Source organism: Lucilia cuprina, chromosome 4, assembly GCF_022045245.1.
Source record: "Lucilia cuprina isolate Lc7/37 chromosome 4, ASM2204524v1, whole genome shotgun sequence".
Taxonomy (NCBI): Eukaryota; Metazoa; Arthropoda; class Insecta; order Diptera; family Calliphoridae; genus Lucilia; species Lucilia cuprina.
Genome location: NC_060952.1, coordinates 5,433,707 through 5,451,803, shown reverse-complemented (window position 1 = coordinate 5,451,803; position 18,097 = coordinate 5,433,707). Strand labels below are relative to the sequence as shown.

The following is an 18,097-nucleotide window of genomic DNA, read 5'->3' as shown; positions in this document are numbered from 1 at the left end:
ATGTATGTATGTTTATGATTCAGACACAAACTGTGTCATTGTTTTGTATCAGAAAATTATTGATTGGTTCTTTTAAGAAATTTGATTTTCAAAATTAATTTTAACAAGAAATTCTCTTTGGTTAGTAAAATATGAAAAATTATATAGCAACAAAAATGTTTACTAATATTTATATGAAAGCTAAAAAGATAAATGTTATGTATCAGTTACAATTAGAGTGATAAGATTTGCTTGCAACAAAAACTTAAATTAATTAAAAGCAATTTAGTTTAGGCCAAAAAAAAAACACAATTTTTCTAAGAAAATGTTAAGCTGGGTTTAAGAAAACTTGAGTTTAAAGCAAAATTTAGTTTGTTTTATATTTAGAAGACTGAAATTAATCATTTACATGTATTAGTTTTCAAGTTTAAGCTTAAACTTGAGTTTAACTAAACTCTAGTTTTGTGATAGCAAATATTAAAGTTTAAAATTTAGCATAAAATTTGTTTAACATAAAACTACTTAAAGCATTTTAAAGAGAAAATTTCTTAAGTTTTTGCAATAAAAATTTAATTTTTTGTTTAAAATTAAAAAAATCAAGAAAACTAAAACTAATTAAAATAAATTTCTTTGTTTAAACTAAGTTTTATTAAACTTGTAATTAACTGTAGATTTTATGTGATATTAAACTTCTTCATTTTATAGAATTTTCTTTTAAAAAACTACATCATCAATAAAAATTAAAAAAAAATAGAAAAAAAGCTCTAAACAAAATTGACAGATGTATGAAAAACCAAACAACAAAACTTAAACTTTAGTTAATTTTGTTACAACAAAAACCAGCACTTGATATATTTCATATAAATGATGATAAACAAGATATTTTGCATTTTTTTTTTTTTTTTGCTTTTCGCTCATTGTGCATAAAAATTGTTATTTGAATTTTTGACATTTGTTAAGCTTTCAATCAAGCTCACAGTCATCAAATGACATTTGCAGACTAATGAATTTTAAAATCTTAATTTGTTTAAACGAACAGCAGATATTGTAGAAAAAAAAACTAACAAGAGATGAAAACAAGTAAAGCCAAAAATAAAAAAAAACTCTTGACTAGACTGTATGTCTGTCACAGAATCAAAATATGTTACAGGTTTTTTTGCCAATAAATTTGAATGAATGATCGTTTTATAATATGACAAACAGTCAAACAAACGAACAATCAAACAATATTGTATATTGTTGTTTATACAAACAACAACAACAACAGCAAAAAGAGTTAAACTGAAGCTGCTGTGGCTGTGGCTGCCAAACGGCCGGTACGCATGAATGAATAAGCCGGGAATAAATTACAATAATGGTGGTTTTTGAAATGAAATTCAATCAAGCTTTCTTTCATCTTTCTTGGCTTATAACTTGTGCAGTAGATATGAATTAAACATTATTGTAAGAAAATCCACGTTAAGTGAATGGTAATATTTGATCAATCACACCAATATACATATATATATACATATATGTATCTTTGTTCATTCATTCAAACAGTCAGTCATTTTTTATTCATTCATATACATAAATAAAAGTGGTAGAAAAAAAAAAACATGAATGCATATATTTTTGCAGTGATGCATAAATATTTGGTTTATTTTAACGAGATCGAAGAGGGACACAGACCCCAGAAACAAAAAATACTCTCATATTGTTGTTGTTGATGATGATTGTTCATGCAAAAAGCTTTAGGTTTTTTTCTTAAACGGTAAGTGAATAAATGTTACCAAAAAAAAAAACAATTTAAAACGCACCGTTTTAGTGTCAATGGGGAGTTAACTGTCGAAAATGACAGTTGAAAATAATTTAAGAAATAAAACGGTTTGTTATTGTTTTGTTTAAAAAAAGAAATTTTAGCCGTTTGTTGTGATTATTTAATTCTTTCAAAAAAAAACTTTTGATTTTTTCATTGTTTTGTATTATTTGTTTTAAAGGCGTGGGAGCGTAAATTTTTAATTTAAAATTCATTAGCAACAAAGTTGAGCAACATTTGAAATGTTGCCAAAAAAACAACAACAACCACAATTCTTACATTCTATAAATATCAATAAAGTTTTAGCTTAAAGCTGAAACCATAATTAAGCAAATTTCTTTGTAAATTTTTTTTATTTGAAAAAAATTTAAATTTTTTATAATTAAAAAGTAAAACCTGCTTTATAACAATAACAATTTGTTCATTTTTTCTTGAAAATAAGCTTAAACTCGAGTTTAACTAAACTTGCTTTAAACAAGTTTAAGTAAAATTTTGCATGGCATATAAAAGCTTTTAAAATAATTAAAAATTCCATAATAAAATTTTTAACTTAGAAGTTCATTTAAACTTGCAAAAAGCTTATTTTTATCAAAAATCTTGAAATTTATAAAAATGTATAACAGTAAAGCCAACAACATTTGACAACTTTTTCTTAAACTCGAGTTTAACTAAACTAGTTTTAACTAAGTTTAAGTAAAAAAGCTTATTAAATACTTAAACTCTCCACAGCAAAATTTTGAACTTAAAAGTTCAACTAAACTAGAAAAAAGTTATTTTTTTGTTAAACTTTGAAATTTATAAAAAAAAATTATAACAGAATTGTAAAGCCTAGTATAAAGCAAACAACATTTGACCCTTTTTTCTTGAAAATAAGCTTAAACTCGAGTTTAACTAAACTTGCTTTAAACAAATTTAAGTGAAATTTTTCACTAAATATAAAAGCTTTTAAGCTGTTTATTCATTCCATCACATAACTATCAACCTATAAGGTTTACTAAACCATATTTAAGCAAGTTTAAGTAATTAATTTATTAAAAAAAAAAAACACCTTAATCCTTAATTAAATTCCCCATAAACTCATTTTATATTAACTTAAACCTACTTAAATGATAAAAAGGAAACAAAAAAATGTGGTAATACCTTAAAATTTATGCATGTCTAGTAAAGAATTATATAAATATATTGTAGGAGTAAGGGTGGCATAAATACAAAAAATATATTTCTTCGATTTTGTCTTATTTTTTTCATTATTTTTTTAACAATTTCATTTTACGTTAACAATGTGGTTAGGAGTTTGTTTGGTTTTCTTATTGTGGTCTTTTGTTTAGAATTGGTTTTGGTATTGGTTTCTTTTTGTGTTCTGTTTTTTTGCTTTTCATTTACACAGACGCCCCGTCAATCACTCACGCACCATTTTGACAATTGAATGAATAGTAAATAAATACAGAGGGAAGTTATGAAAAAAAGGTAAAGAACAAAATAAAACAAAAAAATTATGATACGTCATGTTTAACAGAAACTTAAACATAGTACATAAAAACAACAGCCATGTTTTTTTTTTTAAAGCTTAGTGTTAAAAAAAAGGATATTTAAACATAATAAAATTGTAAACTTACTGTGTTGATGATAGCTGGGATAATATCTTCTATGATGACCATTACTTTCAAGAGCATAAAATGCTCCCATATCGCTGGTATCTAAACCTAAACCACTGCCAGCACCGGCACCACTGCCACCGCCTAAACCGGTGCTACCACTGGCTGTTGAACCCAGACCACCACCTAAACCGTGATGACCTAGACCTGAGGCAGAGGCACCCAAACCATTGGTTTGTGGTGAGCCTCCACCTACTAAACGCGGATTATCATACCAGCTGCGGGCAGCAGCTTCCGCCGTTGAAGTCATATCCATATCAAGTATAATTTTGAAAAATTTTTTATAACAAACCCGGGTAAATTAAAGAAAAAAAATCAACTTAATTATTAATTTGAGCAAAAAGTTTTTTTTTTTCTTTTCAAGTTTAGGCAAAACGTTTTGTTTTTCAGGGAGATTTGATTTTTAAAATTTTATGTCTGGTAGACTAAGTTCATTTTTAACTAAAAGTAAAGAAAATTTAAAATAAATTATTAAAATACAATAGTTGTAGTTGTTTATAAAGAAAAGTTTGGAGGAGAGAGAGGACACAAACTGGGAAATCAACTTAAATTTATTTCGATTTATAATTATGGGTTTTAAATTTATTTTTAAACATTTTGTTTGTATTTATTTGAGGTTTATTATTAATTTTTTTTAATATTACCCCCATATACGGCAGCAACAGCAATTTATAGGGCTTTTAATGGCGTTAAATAGATTAAAATTCATTAACACGCATAAACACACATAACTAGCACTAGTTTTTAAACACTTAAAGAAATTTTATAAAAATATTGTTAATTTTAAGGAGAGCAAAAAACTTGTTAGTTTGTCAGTTTTATTGAGTTTTTGAGCTTAAACTCAAGTTTAACTAAACATTGTTTAAGCAAGTTTAAGTCGAAATTTATGCAAAACGTAGCAACAAAACATAAATTAAACAGAACTAGTTTTGGACTAAAGTTTAAATAAAAATTTTTAAATTTTAAAAATTTTAAACAAAGTTGTCTTAATTTTTTCATGAATTTGATAGTTTTTATCTAAAAAGTTGTCAAGAAAAATCTTTTAAAAATTGCAAGTTGTATGTAAATATAAGCTTAAACTCTGGTTTAACTAAACTTGGTTTAAACAAGTTTAGTGATTGACATAAAAAAAATTTTTAACTTTTTTTAATGAAATCTATTATATTTCAAATTGTTTGTTTATTTTAAGGAATTTAAAACCTAAAATAAGCTTAAACTTAAGTTTAACAAAACTAGGTTTAATACATTTAAAAATTTCATTTTAAAATTAAAATTTTCAATAAAACCTAAAAAATTAAACAAAAACTTTATTTAAAAACTTTTTAAGTAAAAAATCTCTAATATTTCAAATTGCTTATTTATTTTAAGGAATTTAAACCCTAAAATAAACTTAAACTCAAGTTTAACTAAACTAAGTTTAAGCAAGTTTAACTACTAAATTTAATAAATTTAAATATTTTAAGCTGAACTATACGCAATAAAATTGTTATTTTAAGTTTTTATATGTTTTTAACTAAAAAAAGAATTTATTAAATTTTTAATTAAATTTAAAACAAGTTGTAGTTATTATTTTCCAATCTCGAAAAAAGAACCATTCAGAACTCTTATCACTTCCATTTGTTAATTAAAACCAACACACTGTGTATTATTTTCAAAAAAAAAAAAAAAAGAAAAACAGCAGCAAAAGTTTTAGACTTCAGTCATATTGAATTTCATTTGATATTATTGTTATTAAGTATTTAAACAATTTTATAGACTTTTGATTTATGACAGTCAATGTCAACATTATAAAAATAAAAGTTAAACATATTTATTTATAAACTCTTTTTGTTATTTTTTGAAAAACAGAAATTTGTTTGGTTAAAAGTCCAATGAATTAATAAAATTAAATTGAAAATTGTATTAATTTAAATTGAAAATTATTAACAGTGGTGTGGGTAGAAGAGATCTTGCTTTTGTCTTTCAAAAACAAGTAATGAGTTTGCGGTTTTAACAACTAGTTAAGATTCTTTTCTGTTTTTGTTTGTTTTTAAACCAAAAATTAAGATTAATGATTGTTTTTCCTTTTTTAAAACGGGTGACAAAATTCTTTTTAAAGCCCATAAATTTGTTAGGATATAAGAAAAAATACTGCAATTTTATTGAAAAATCTTGTTATATTGTTTTATAGTTTGAAATGCAATTGAGTTTTTTTTCATCTATTGTGTTACTTTAACAAAAGATTTGTTTTGTTTTCTAAACACACAACATACTTTCTTTTTTTTTCTCAAATTTTGAAAACTGGCGCTTAGAAAATTTTTGTTGAAGTTAAAAGAAACCTTTTTCTTTAAATAAGACAGCAGCAGACCTGTCTGTCTCTTTGTGGTGTCTTTTGTTTTGTTTAAATGTGTGGGCGTTTTGTGTATAAATTTTGTAAAATGTCTAGAGTATTTAAAATGCCATACCGATGATTTACTTGTACAATTTAAATAAATTTATTATTACAACTTTTGTCGCAATAAGCGCCGGCTTTCTGTAGGTGACGTTTAAAAGAAATAGTTGAGTTTGAGGGAGAATAGTTTTATAATTGAAAGGTATTTTGTCTAATGTACAAAATAATAAAAAACTACAATTGAACTTTCTTTACAAAATTTTGAATTTAAAAATAAAAAGCTACAATTAAACTTTCTATACAAAATGTTTTAAATTTTTTTCCAAAGTTGATAGAAAAACTATCTCTTAAAATATGAAAATATAATTTAAAATTTCAAATTAAAATTATTTTAAGTTAAATTAGATAAAAAATCTTTTAAAATTTTCCTGATAATCCAGAATATAAGCTTAAACTCGAGTTTAACTAAACTTGGTTTTAACAAGTTTAAGGCGTAATTTATAGAAATTTTTAAACCTTCAAGCTAGACATTTACAAATTACAACTTTTATTTGAATTTAAAGTATAACAATTAAAGTTATAAAGTTTTAAAGTTAGCACAGAAATGTTTTATTGTTAAATTTTAAAAGAATGAATAATTTCTTTTAAAAAAATTAATTTATTTCTCTAATTTGTTTAAAATTGTTTTCAATATTTTTTTAAGTTAAAATCTCTCTTAATTTCGAAAAAAATATTAAATTAACAAAATAATGTTATATTTATTTTTGTAAAGTAAATATCTTTTAAATTTTTTAAGTTAATCTTAGAAATCAGCTTAAACTCGAGTTTAACTGAACTTAGTTTAAGCAAGTTTAAGGCTTGATTTATAGAAATTTTTAAAGCTCCAAACTAGATAAATTAAAATGACAACTTTTATTTGAATTTGCAGCTTTGTAATCAAAGTTATAAGGCTTTTTGGTAAAAAGAAAATAAGAATTCCTTTTTGTAATTTCAAAATTAATTTGCTAATAAACAAAACCATGACAATTGCCGTCTTTTTAATTAAAGAAATTCATTATTAAACTATATCAAATTTGATTTAAAGAAATTTTTGAAAAGAGTTGTATTCAAAAGTATTGCTTTCACAATCCTAAATGATGAGTTTGAGCACAAACAATTTGAAAAACTTATTGACAAATATTTCCAACTTTAATGATAACAATATTGTTTGTTTATTTAAAAGTAAACACACACATAGTTACATAAACAAATATTGCTTGATATCAACTAAATAAATCAAATGACAGGTAGCAGTTCAAAAAAATAATATCATAACAGATAACACAAACCAAAATTTTAAAAATGTTTGTGTACCGAGAAAGAAAAATCAAATATTGACACCTTTTCTTTAAATAAAAAAATATTTGAAGAAATTAAAAAAAAATAATGCTGATAACTACTACTGCTAAAGATATTGATCTATTAGAACATTTGACAAATATGATTTGGTTTTTTCAATTCTTATAGATTTTTAAAATTGTTATCTGAGAAAAAAAATAAAAAAAACATTGTTGATTGATAACAAAAAAAGAAAAAAATATTTTCATTTAAAAGATAACAAATTTGGTTGTTTTAAATTTGGGAAAAAAAATTAAAAATTGATAAAAATTTAATAAAGCAATGTGTGTTTATACTTAATTGTTAAGGTTTTTTTAGTTTTTAAAAAAAAAATTTATAAAACAAATTTTGTTGTACATAATAATTTTCTTTCAAAGTGAAGATTGAAGTTTTTGCTGCCGTCGCCAAATGGTTTTTATAAGATGTTTAAAGTTAATAAATCCAAATTGCTGTTGGCTTTACAATAGAAAAAAAAGCTTTTTCTTCTAAATATTGCCACCCGGTGCTTTAGTTAAGTTGATTTCCTGTTGTTTATTATGTAAAATAAAATAATTCCTTACAGTTGTTGTTAGAAATTTGTTTTTGATAAACACTTAACACTTTTTTATTATTTTCGTTTAAAAAATTATAAATTTCTTTTTTTCTATACTTGTAACAAATTCTTTTTTTTTATTGATTTTTTTTTTTGTAATAAAATTTGTTTAAAAACTTTTCTATGTCTTTGATCAAGACTTTGATTTAAATATATTTGTTTGCTTTGTAAAATTTCCGTTTAATCATCACTTTATTTTATCAATTAAGAGTAGATGTTTTATTGTGATTAATTTTTTGTGTTATTCCGTTTATTTTTTTGTTTGTATATTTATACGCTTTTTCTTAATTTATTTTAGCCGAAGTAGTGAATTTCTTCTGTTTTAACGCAAGAAAACAAAACACAAACGCAAAAACCTACACTCACGCAAGTAAACACGTCAACGGTCGCAGACCAACTAAATTCATAACGATTGATAACATTAAAACACCTCAAACAAAAAATAAACAAACAGATACCAGATACTTGCATATGGCCATAAAGTAGAGAAAAAAGAGATAACATGATACCACTATCTCTGCTGAAATCGCATACAAAAAGCTCAGGTTATCTGTTAACATGCTCTTTAAACAACAACAACACAAAGCAACCAAAAACACAAACACAAAACAATAGCAGTTAAAACAGCAACAACAACACCAACATTTAAGAGGGTTGGTTGGGCACAAGAGTTCAACTACAAAAACACACACAAAAATGGTTGTCCCCCTTAACACTATAAAGAGTAAAAGAGAAAATGAAAACACATAACTCTATAGCTGACTCTTTTACTCTTAGAGGTTTTGTTTTATACAGGGCGTATTTTGTTATCTCTTAAAAACCGGTTAATTTGTTAGAAAATTTCAAGCTGGCAATGCTGTTAACTCTCTTAGCTCTCTGTTCTCTTGTAAGTAATTGTTGTTTTTTGTGCATTTCCATCCTAATCTATTTCCATCTCTTTCTTATCAATAATTGTCTGTATTCATTCACACCTTGGCACAAAAACCCACACACAACTCAATGAAAAATTGCATTGTTTAGCACAGTGTCAAAGCAGGCCGTAGACGGACAACAACAGCAAAAACAATTTTAGTTAATGCACGCCTGCATAATTGTTATGCTCTTTGAAAATTTTAAAATATTCTCTAACAACAAAAATACTCTTTTACTACAATCAATAGGTTTGTTGTTTTGTGTGCAAAACATGTATGTTACAGTTTCTTGTTGTTGCTGTTTTAATACAGTATGGCATGGCCTCTCTTGTTACCAGAGATTTGTGAAATGTTATGAAAACAAAAACAAGTCATCTACCCTAAACTATAACTGTATTGTAGTTGTTGTTGCTGGCTGACTGACTGGCTAGCTACTCGTACGTTTGCTGTCAAAAAGTGACAACAATCATCGATCGTTCCGTTTGTGATTATGCGGTTTATTTATGGTTTTAACAATTGCAGATTTGTCTAGATTTTTGTTCAAACAGCCAGCAACAACAAACATGCTGCTCTCTGTAACTGAAACATAAACACACACAACCCAACAAACCTTTAAAAAAATAAAGCAAAAATCAAGCATGGTTGTCACTTCAGCATAAAGGAGTGAATGAGAAAGCTGTAGAAATAAATTATATTTTCATATTGATTTCTCTTATTTGTTGCAAAAAAAAAACGAAAAAAATTGCACAAAAACACAAACAAAACAGATAAAATTAAAAAAAATGCGGAAGCGATATAGCAAAAGCATATGTTTAGGTTTTATGTTCAAATTTTGTTAACACTACCAAAAAACTTATTTTTTTTTTGTTCTTGCAATCCTCCAAAACAATTCTCTTGTTAGAAAATTTCATGGTTAAAAGTTTTTTTTTTTTATTTTTCTACAAAAAAAAAACTGTTCTAACAAATATTATGTGAAAATTTATTTTCTTCAAAAAACAACTTTGCGTGTTGCCGAGGTTTGTTTTGTTTTCATTATTTGTCGAACATTTTGTATGCCATCTTCCTTATTTTGTTGTCTCCTCCACCATAATGTTGTAATGCAAAAAAAAAAGAAGAGAAAACACAAAAAAAAGCTTTAAAACAAAAAACTCAATTCTAACGGAAATGGTCAAAAAAGCATTTCAACCGACGCCATTATAAGTTTTATTTGCAAATGAATGAGTGTAAATGTGTGTTTTGTTTTTGTGTTGGTGTTATAATTTTTTTTTTTGGTTTGCCATTAGGTGGTTTGTTTGTTAAGTTTTAAACAACTTTAAGGATAATAAACTAATGAGAAATTAAATGAAACAAGTAAGAATGTAATGTAGGGTATGACCAATCATATTAAGTCTTAATTGAAGCATTTAAAAAGGGCAGTGGTTTAATATGGGCCAATTCTTATATATTATAGTACTAGGATTTACTAGATCTTTTTTAGTCTTGACTACATATATTCTATAGTAATGATTACAGATCTTCTATAGTCTTAACTATAAGTCTTTTATAGTCTTGACTACTGATGTTCTATAGCCTTGACTATAGATCTTCTATAGTCTTGACTTTAGGTCTTTTATAGTTTTTATTACAGATCTTCAATAGTCTTGACTGTAGATCTTCTATAGTCTTTATTATATATCTTCTATAGTCTTTACTACAGATTTTCTATAGTCTTTACTACAGATTTTCTATAGTCTTGACTACAGATCTTCTATAGTCTTGACTACAGATCTTCTATAGTCTTGACTATAGATCTTCTATAGTCTGAATAAAATAGATCTTCTATAGTCTTGACTATAGATCTTCTATAGTCTTGAATATAAATTTTCTATATACTTAACTATAAATCTTCTATAGACCTGGATATAGATCTTCTATAGTCTTGTCTATATTTCTTCTATAGTCTTGACTATATTATATATGTATATTACTTTAAACTTATCCCTCTACCTTCTTTGCACAAAAAAAGTCCTGCAACATGCTTCAATTCGTTTATTTGTTTTTGCGCATCCTTGTTGAATAAAAGGTTTTTTTACGTTTGCTTGTTTTTTCCGTATGTTTTTTTTTTCTTTTTTGCTATACATTACAGCCTTTCAGTTTCTGTTTTGTATGTGTGAAACATTTCTTCCTTCCTTCCGTCCGCTTGGTCCGGCCATACGGTTCTGGGCAATTCTTCCGTTAAATTTTTTTGTTTTGTTTTTAAATTTGCAAATGTTCAGAGAAAAAAAATGGAATATTTTTGGCGTATTATGCTGAAATGGTAGAGGAGTTTCACTTTATATGTTTGTTGTTTTTTTTTGTGCTCCTCTTGCTCTATTGATGTCATTTTCTAGTTGTTAATGTAGTTGTTGTAATTTTTAAGAATGGCAACAACCATTTGTTAAAAAAATGATTTTTTGTTAGTTTCTGTATATTTCGTTCTTTTGTTATGTTGTTCTTGTGTTGACACTTTTATTCATAATTTTTTTGTGTTGGTTTATAAAGGATTTTTGTTGGTTTGTGCTTTACTCTCCTGTTAGCATGTTTTCATATTTGTTGTCTTGGTTTTTTGTTCTCGGTTTTTTCATATTTTTTTTTAGTTTTTTGTTGTGGGCATCTTGAAACAGGACCTTTAAGTTGAGTTATTAATAGAGAAAATATGGTTTTCATATTTGGTTGTCGTCTCCAATGACAATCGTATTAAGGAAATCAGTGTTTGTGGTTAAAATAAGTAGTTGAAATATAATAAAGAGTCATTTTGTTTTTAGATTTAAGGACATGAAGTTTGAGACAATTGCAATGGCAATAGATATTTTTTCGGAGAGCAACAACAATATCTTTTTAAGATTTCATTCAAAATGTGTTGACTATAGAGCTGTCTGTAGTCTTGACTATGGATCAGTCATAGTCTTGACTATCAGTCTATAGTCTTGACTATAGATCATTCTATAGTCTTGACTATAGATCATTCTATAGTCTTGACTATAGATCATTCTATAATCTTGACTATCAGTCTATAGTCTTGACTATCAGTCTATAGTCTTGACTATCAGTCTATAGTCTTGACTATCAGTCTATAGTCTTGACTATCAGTCTATAGTCTTGACTATCAGTCTATAGTCTTGACTATCAGTCTATAGTCTTGACTATCAGTCTATAGTCTTGACTATCAGTCTATAGTCTTGACTATCAGTCTATAGTCTTGACTATAGATTAGTCTATAGTCTTGACTATAGATCAGTCTATAGTCTTAACTATAGATCTGTCTATAGTCTTAACTATAGATCTGTCTATAGTCTTGACTATAGATCTGTCTATAGTCTTGACTACAGATTAATCTATAGTCTTGACTATAGATCTGTCTATAGTCTTGACTATAGATCTGTCTATAGTCTTGACTATAGATCTGTCTATAGTCTTGACTATAGATCTGTCTATAGTCTTAACTATAGATCTTTCCATAGTCTTGACTATAGATCTGTCTATAGTCTTGACTATAGATCAGTCTATAGTCTTGACTATAGATCAGTCTATAGTCTTGACTATAGATCAGTCTATAGTCTTGATTATAGTTCAGTTTATAGTCTTGTCTACAGATCAGTCTGTAGTCTTGACTATTGATCAGTCCTGATTATAGATCTTTCTATAGTCTTGACTATATATAAGTTTATAGTCTTGACTATAGATTAGTCTATAGTCTTGACTATAGATCAGTCTATAGTCTTAACTATAGATCTGTCTATAGTCTTAACTATAGATCTGTCTATAGTCTTGACTACAGATTAATCTATAGTCTTGACTATAGATCTGTCTATAGTCTTGACTATAGATCTGTCTATAGTCTTGACTATAGATCTGTCTATAGTCTTGACTATAGATCTGTCTATAGTCTTGACTATAGATCTTTCTATAGTCTTGACTATAGATCTGTCTATAGTCTTGACTATAGATCAGTCTATAGTCTTGACTATAGATCAGTCTATAGTCTTGACTATAGATCAGTCTATAGTCTTGATTATAGTTCAGTTTATAGTCTTGTCTACAGATCAGTCTGTAGTCTTGACTATTGATCAGTCCTGATTATAGATCTTTCTATAGTCTTGACTATATATAAGTTTATAGTCTTGACTATAGATTAGTCTATAGTCTTGACTATAGATCAGTCTATAGTCTTAACTATAGATCTGTCTATAGTCTTAACTATAGATCTGTCTATAGTCTTGACTACAGATTAATCTATAGTCTTGACTATAGATCTGTCTATAGTCTTGACTATAGATCTGTCTATAGTCTTGACTATAGATCTGTCTATAGTCTTGACTATAGATCTGTCTATAGTCTTGACTATAGATCTGTCTATAGTCTTGACTATAGATCTGTCTATAGTCTTGACTATAGATCTGTCTATAGTCTTGACTATAGATCTTTCTATAGTCTTGACTATAGATCTGTCTATAGTCTTGACTATAGATCAGTCTATAGTCTTGACTATAGATCAGTCTATAGTCTTGACTATAGATCAGTCTATAGTCTTGATTATAGTTCAGTTTATAGTCTTGTCTACAGATCAGTCTGTAGTCTTGACTATTGATCAGTCCTGATTATAGATCTTTCTATAGTCTTGACTATATATAAGTTTATAGTCTTGACTCTAGATCAGTCTATAGTCTTGACTATAGATAAGTCTATAGTCTTGACTATAGATAAGTCTATAGTCTTGACTATAGATCAGTCTATAGTCATGACTATTGATCAGTCTATAGTCGTGACTATTGATCAGTCTTTAGTCGTAACTATTGATCAGTTTATAGTATTTGCTATAGATCAGTTCTTAATCCTGGCTATAGATCAGTCTTAAGTATTTACAATAGACCAGTCTATTGGCATGGCAATAGATCAGTTAATAGTCTTAACTAACAATCAGTCATAAGCAATAGATCAGTCTTTACAGTTCTCACTATAGATCCGTTTAATTTTGGCATTATTTCTGGCATATATTTTTGTTCTAAACTTTATCTTTAAATAACTTTTCTCACTTTTTCAAATAGTTTATGTTTAATATTCAACAAAAAGTATAACTTTATCTGACCTTGTTTAGCCTGTTTCCTGAATAAACGTGATTTTATTTCCACACTTCCTTAACCAAGCATCATGCTCTTTAGCCAAGTGTTTAAACTATATGTAAATATGAAAATCCAATTGGAAAATAAGCAGGATATTTATTTTTCGTGGTGTTTTAAAAATAAAGCTGACAAAATCAAATATGAATCATGACACTCGTGACAAATTTTAACAAAAACCTTGCCCCCGAGCATTATTGTTTATTTGGACAAACACTTTTCAATGATGATTTTAACGATGATTTTTTTTTCACTCGCTTTGAAAGAAAACAAAGAAAGAAAAAAAAAAACGGAATATGTTCTCTAAATAAATGTTGACAAAAGCAGATGTTCACTCTAAAATATTTGCAGGATGAATTTTAACAAACACACAGTGTCATGCAAACTATGAGGACATACAATAAGTACATGCATGAAATGAAATAAAAAAAGTACGCGTATCAGGACAATCAAGATTTAAAGCATACATATAAATAAGAGTATGAATAAAATGTACTAAGTAGGAATAAATATACAGACACACAGATATATGTACATATACATATGTATGTATGTACCTATTTAACGATAGGTGTGTGTTTGCTATTTACAGTCACACAGATATATTTACAATCTTGATTAGATTTTGGTGGTTGCCTTAAAAAAAAACACACTAATACTAATAGCAGCAAAAGTATCACAAAAGAAGGATATACATATGTATGTAAATGTATGAGTAATTGGGTATCTGTGTAAGGTTTGGATGTAACTGTGTAAGTAAGTATCTGTGTTTTTGTAAGTAAAGTTCTTGTGAACAATTTAAAGATGTTCGTTCATTCGTTCGTGCCTTTTAGCTCTTTTATATACATATTTCTTTCGTTTATCGATATTACTGATCAATATTGTCAAAATGTGTGTATAAAAAAGAATAATTTTTAAGAAATTAATTCAAAAACATTTTCATTTTTTTACAAAGAAATTAGAATACAAACAAAAACCTAGAAAGAATGAAAGAAATAAACCTCATGCATACAATTTCATTTCAATGCCAATAATATTTTTCATATTTTTTTCTCTCTTTTTTCTTTACACAATAAACATTTTTCTATTTAAACTTATATACACATTTGTTGTTGTAACTGACATGTTTAACATCGGTTTTAGTTTAGTTAAATTTATAGTTGATTTTTTTTTTTGTTTAATTTTTAAAAACATTTAAAATAACATCTCAATTATATGCTAGATTATTTAAATAATTACTACTATTATTAACTTTAAATAGAAATAAAAATAACTTGTACAATTTAAATAAAATTAGAAAAAAACTACATATGTACATTTATTTATTACCTTTATGTTGGTCTGTCTGTTTGGTCTGTCATGTTCATTAAGTGAGGCCCCTTGATTAAAAGAAAAAATACTATAGGAAAAATAAGAAAAATAACAAGCACTTAGATAATTGCTTTACAATTGTCTGTGTCACTCTTAAGCTTGTGGTAACTATTTCAAATACATTTGTAAATTAAACACAATTCATATTCATTGGATTCATCGTAGTTTCATTTGTAGATTATAGGTTTTTTCTTCTAATGTTAGTACATTCATATAAACTTTAATATAAAATACTAAAATTAAAGAACAAAACATAAATAGTAGTTTCATCTATACAACTGGGTAAGTTACCCATGACTAAAACTTACTTGAAACAAACTTGAATTTAGAAAAGTCAAATGTATTCTACGATTTTTAATTTAGTTAAAATTTAAAAAATTTAGTATGAATTTTGAAATATACTGGAAATTCTAATATTTAGTAACATTTTTATATATTTTTAAAGAAAATCTGTTATACAGCAAGTGAACTGCAGTAAAACTGTTATACAGAAAGTTTTCTATAGAAAAGCTCTTTTGAATTTAAAATGGATGAAACTGGTATATAATATTTTTTTTTAATCTGTGTTATCAAAAATTATTTTCTTTAAAAAGTCTACACAATAGAACAGTTTATAGTTTTGTATATAGACCAAATGTGGACTCTATCAATCTATAGTCTTATAACATGTTTATAATCTTTACTATTGCTCACTGCATAGTTTTTTATAAAAATATGAATACATGTAATTGTACAATTCACAATCGGTGTTGTACGGTTGTATCGTAGTATGTAGTAATTTTTTTATTATTGATTTGTTGTTGTTTCAAAAAATTTTATTTGAAAAATTTTTATGACATACAATGATACGACATCGATTGTGAATTGGACAAATGTTTAAATTTAATTTAAATTAAAGTTTTGTTTAAACATTTGTTTTTTGTTTTGTTTTAGAAAAACCGTCCGTCTGTCTGTCTATTGAATGCACGATAGAGTGCAAACGTAAAAAGCTATAGAGTTAAAATTTTCCCCAAATAATAGGTAAGGTCTGTTTGAAATTGAAAATTTGCCACATTTTCTCATGGAGCAAATCGGTTTATAAGATCCCCTGCAAAATTTGGCGGTAACTTGAACTGAATATATCACTTAACCTAGAAGTAATACTTTTCTGTTATTTCCGTTGGGTCCACGTTAAGTTATTCGATAATGCGGATAGTAAACATTGATAGCAGGAATGGAATAGGAAATTTAGTTTCAACATCAAAAAATATTTTAGAGGGTATTTTTTTGGATCCAGAGTACTAAAATATTTTTTTTTTTGGTTAAAGTTTGTAATTTCTGAAAATTTATATTTATCTATTTTTAAGCAGAAGAAGAAAGGTCATTTTATGTCGATATATTTGGATATATTTTGATGGAATTTGCTACACAATTTCTTGCACAGAAAATGGTTGCATGGTATCTCATAAGTTAAAATGTTATATCATAAGTTAAAATGTTATATTTAAAACAGATTTGTTATGTTTTAATAAATACGGTCTTAATGAAAATCAGCTAACATTTGGCCCTACACAAGGATAAATAACAGGCCGAATTTTTTAAACCAGAGATTAAAGTATATTTTTCAAAAGTCTAAATTTTTTAAAGCTAAAAGCATATACTTTCCCATGGCATTCAACATTTTACAAACAGAGTTGTCTTGGCGCAGTTATAACGCCTTGAAAGGGACAAAACTCAGGACATAATAAATCAAATCGCAAATGTGATGGAAAATCGTCTAACTTGGTCTCTGGTCTCGACCATTTTAACATTTTGTCTGATAATATTAAAGAAAATTACAATAATCTATAAATTTATGAGCTATTTTCTTTGGAAACGTATTTGAAATTTTTCAGAAACTATAATCAGATATTAAGATTGTGGCTCTGAAAGTATCAAATAAGAATCGGGAGAATCAAGGTACTTTTGAACATGAAATAGTTTTTTAAAAAAAATACCATCGTACCAAATTTTGCCTTTCCCATAATTGGACGTCCTGAATTTCTATAGATTTAAATCTAAACACCGATTTGAAAACAATCATTTGCAACAAAAAATAAAAAAAGCAAACATATTTATATAAAAATGTATTTTATATTTTACAACTGGAGTACCTTCCCCCGATAACTCTGTTCCGTAGTAAAGAACTAGACACAAGTCTCGTCTATATATACATAAATACATTATGTATGTGTGTTCACAAATATTTTATTTTAAAGAGTGTGTTTAAAAAACAAAAAGTACGCATGTTAATTATAGTTTTTGTTTAAATGCTGTAAAAATAATACATACTAAACTTTTTGTAGTTTTTCGATTCATATCTATCAAAATAGTATAAGAGTGAGTGGATGTAGTGAGTAAATACATACATACATACATACATACATACATACATACATACATACATACATACATACATACATACATACATACATACATACATACATACATACATATGAACATAAGTAAATCATTAAACATTAACACAAATGAACGTACTTGTACACATATTCATGTATGATCTTTTAACTAAAAAAGCAAATATACTAAAAAAACCGATGGTCGGCATAAAGAGAACATGATATTATAAAATAATAAACTTTAATATTTGCCGATTTTTAAAAAATTTCATTGATAGGCTGTTTGTTTATAAATATAACTTTTAACCTCGACCCTTGTTAATTATGCATGCCCATCACTGCGTTAAACTAAACTTGTATAAAATTTAATTGTTGTATGTATTAAACCTTCATGTGCGCTTTAATGAAAAAAAATAAAAAACAAAAAATTGTAGAGATGGTTGTTTATTATATTTGTTTAACAAGTGCATGATGTGTTTTAATTTTAATAAAAAGAACTTTATTAAAATAGTTTTAAACAGACAAACAAA

At 26.4% G+C, this 18,097-nt stretch overlaps 1 protein-coding gene across 1 annotated transcript in view; it reads right to left on the bottom strand.

Annotated features, from left to right (window-relative positions):
* LOC111683973 (GATA-binding factor C) overlaps window positions 1-3,846 on the bottom strand; it is a 31,004-nt gene extending 27,158 nt beyond the window's left edge. The window contains exon 1 of the mRNA XM_046949595.1: window positions 3,394-3,846. Within this exon, the coding sequence (XP_046805551.1) occupies window positions 3,394-3,688 (295 nt within the window). The 5' untranslated portion in view covers window positions 3,689-3,846. The remainder of the gene's footprint in view (window positions 1-3,393) is intronic.
* Window positions 3,847-18,097: the final 14,251 nt, after the last annotated feature.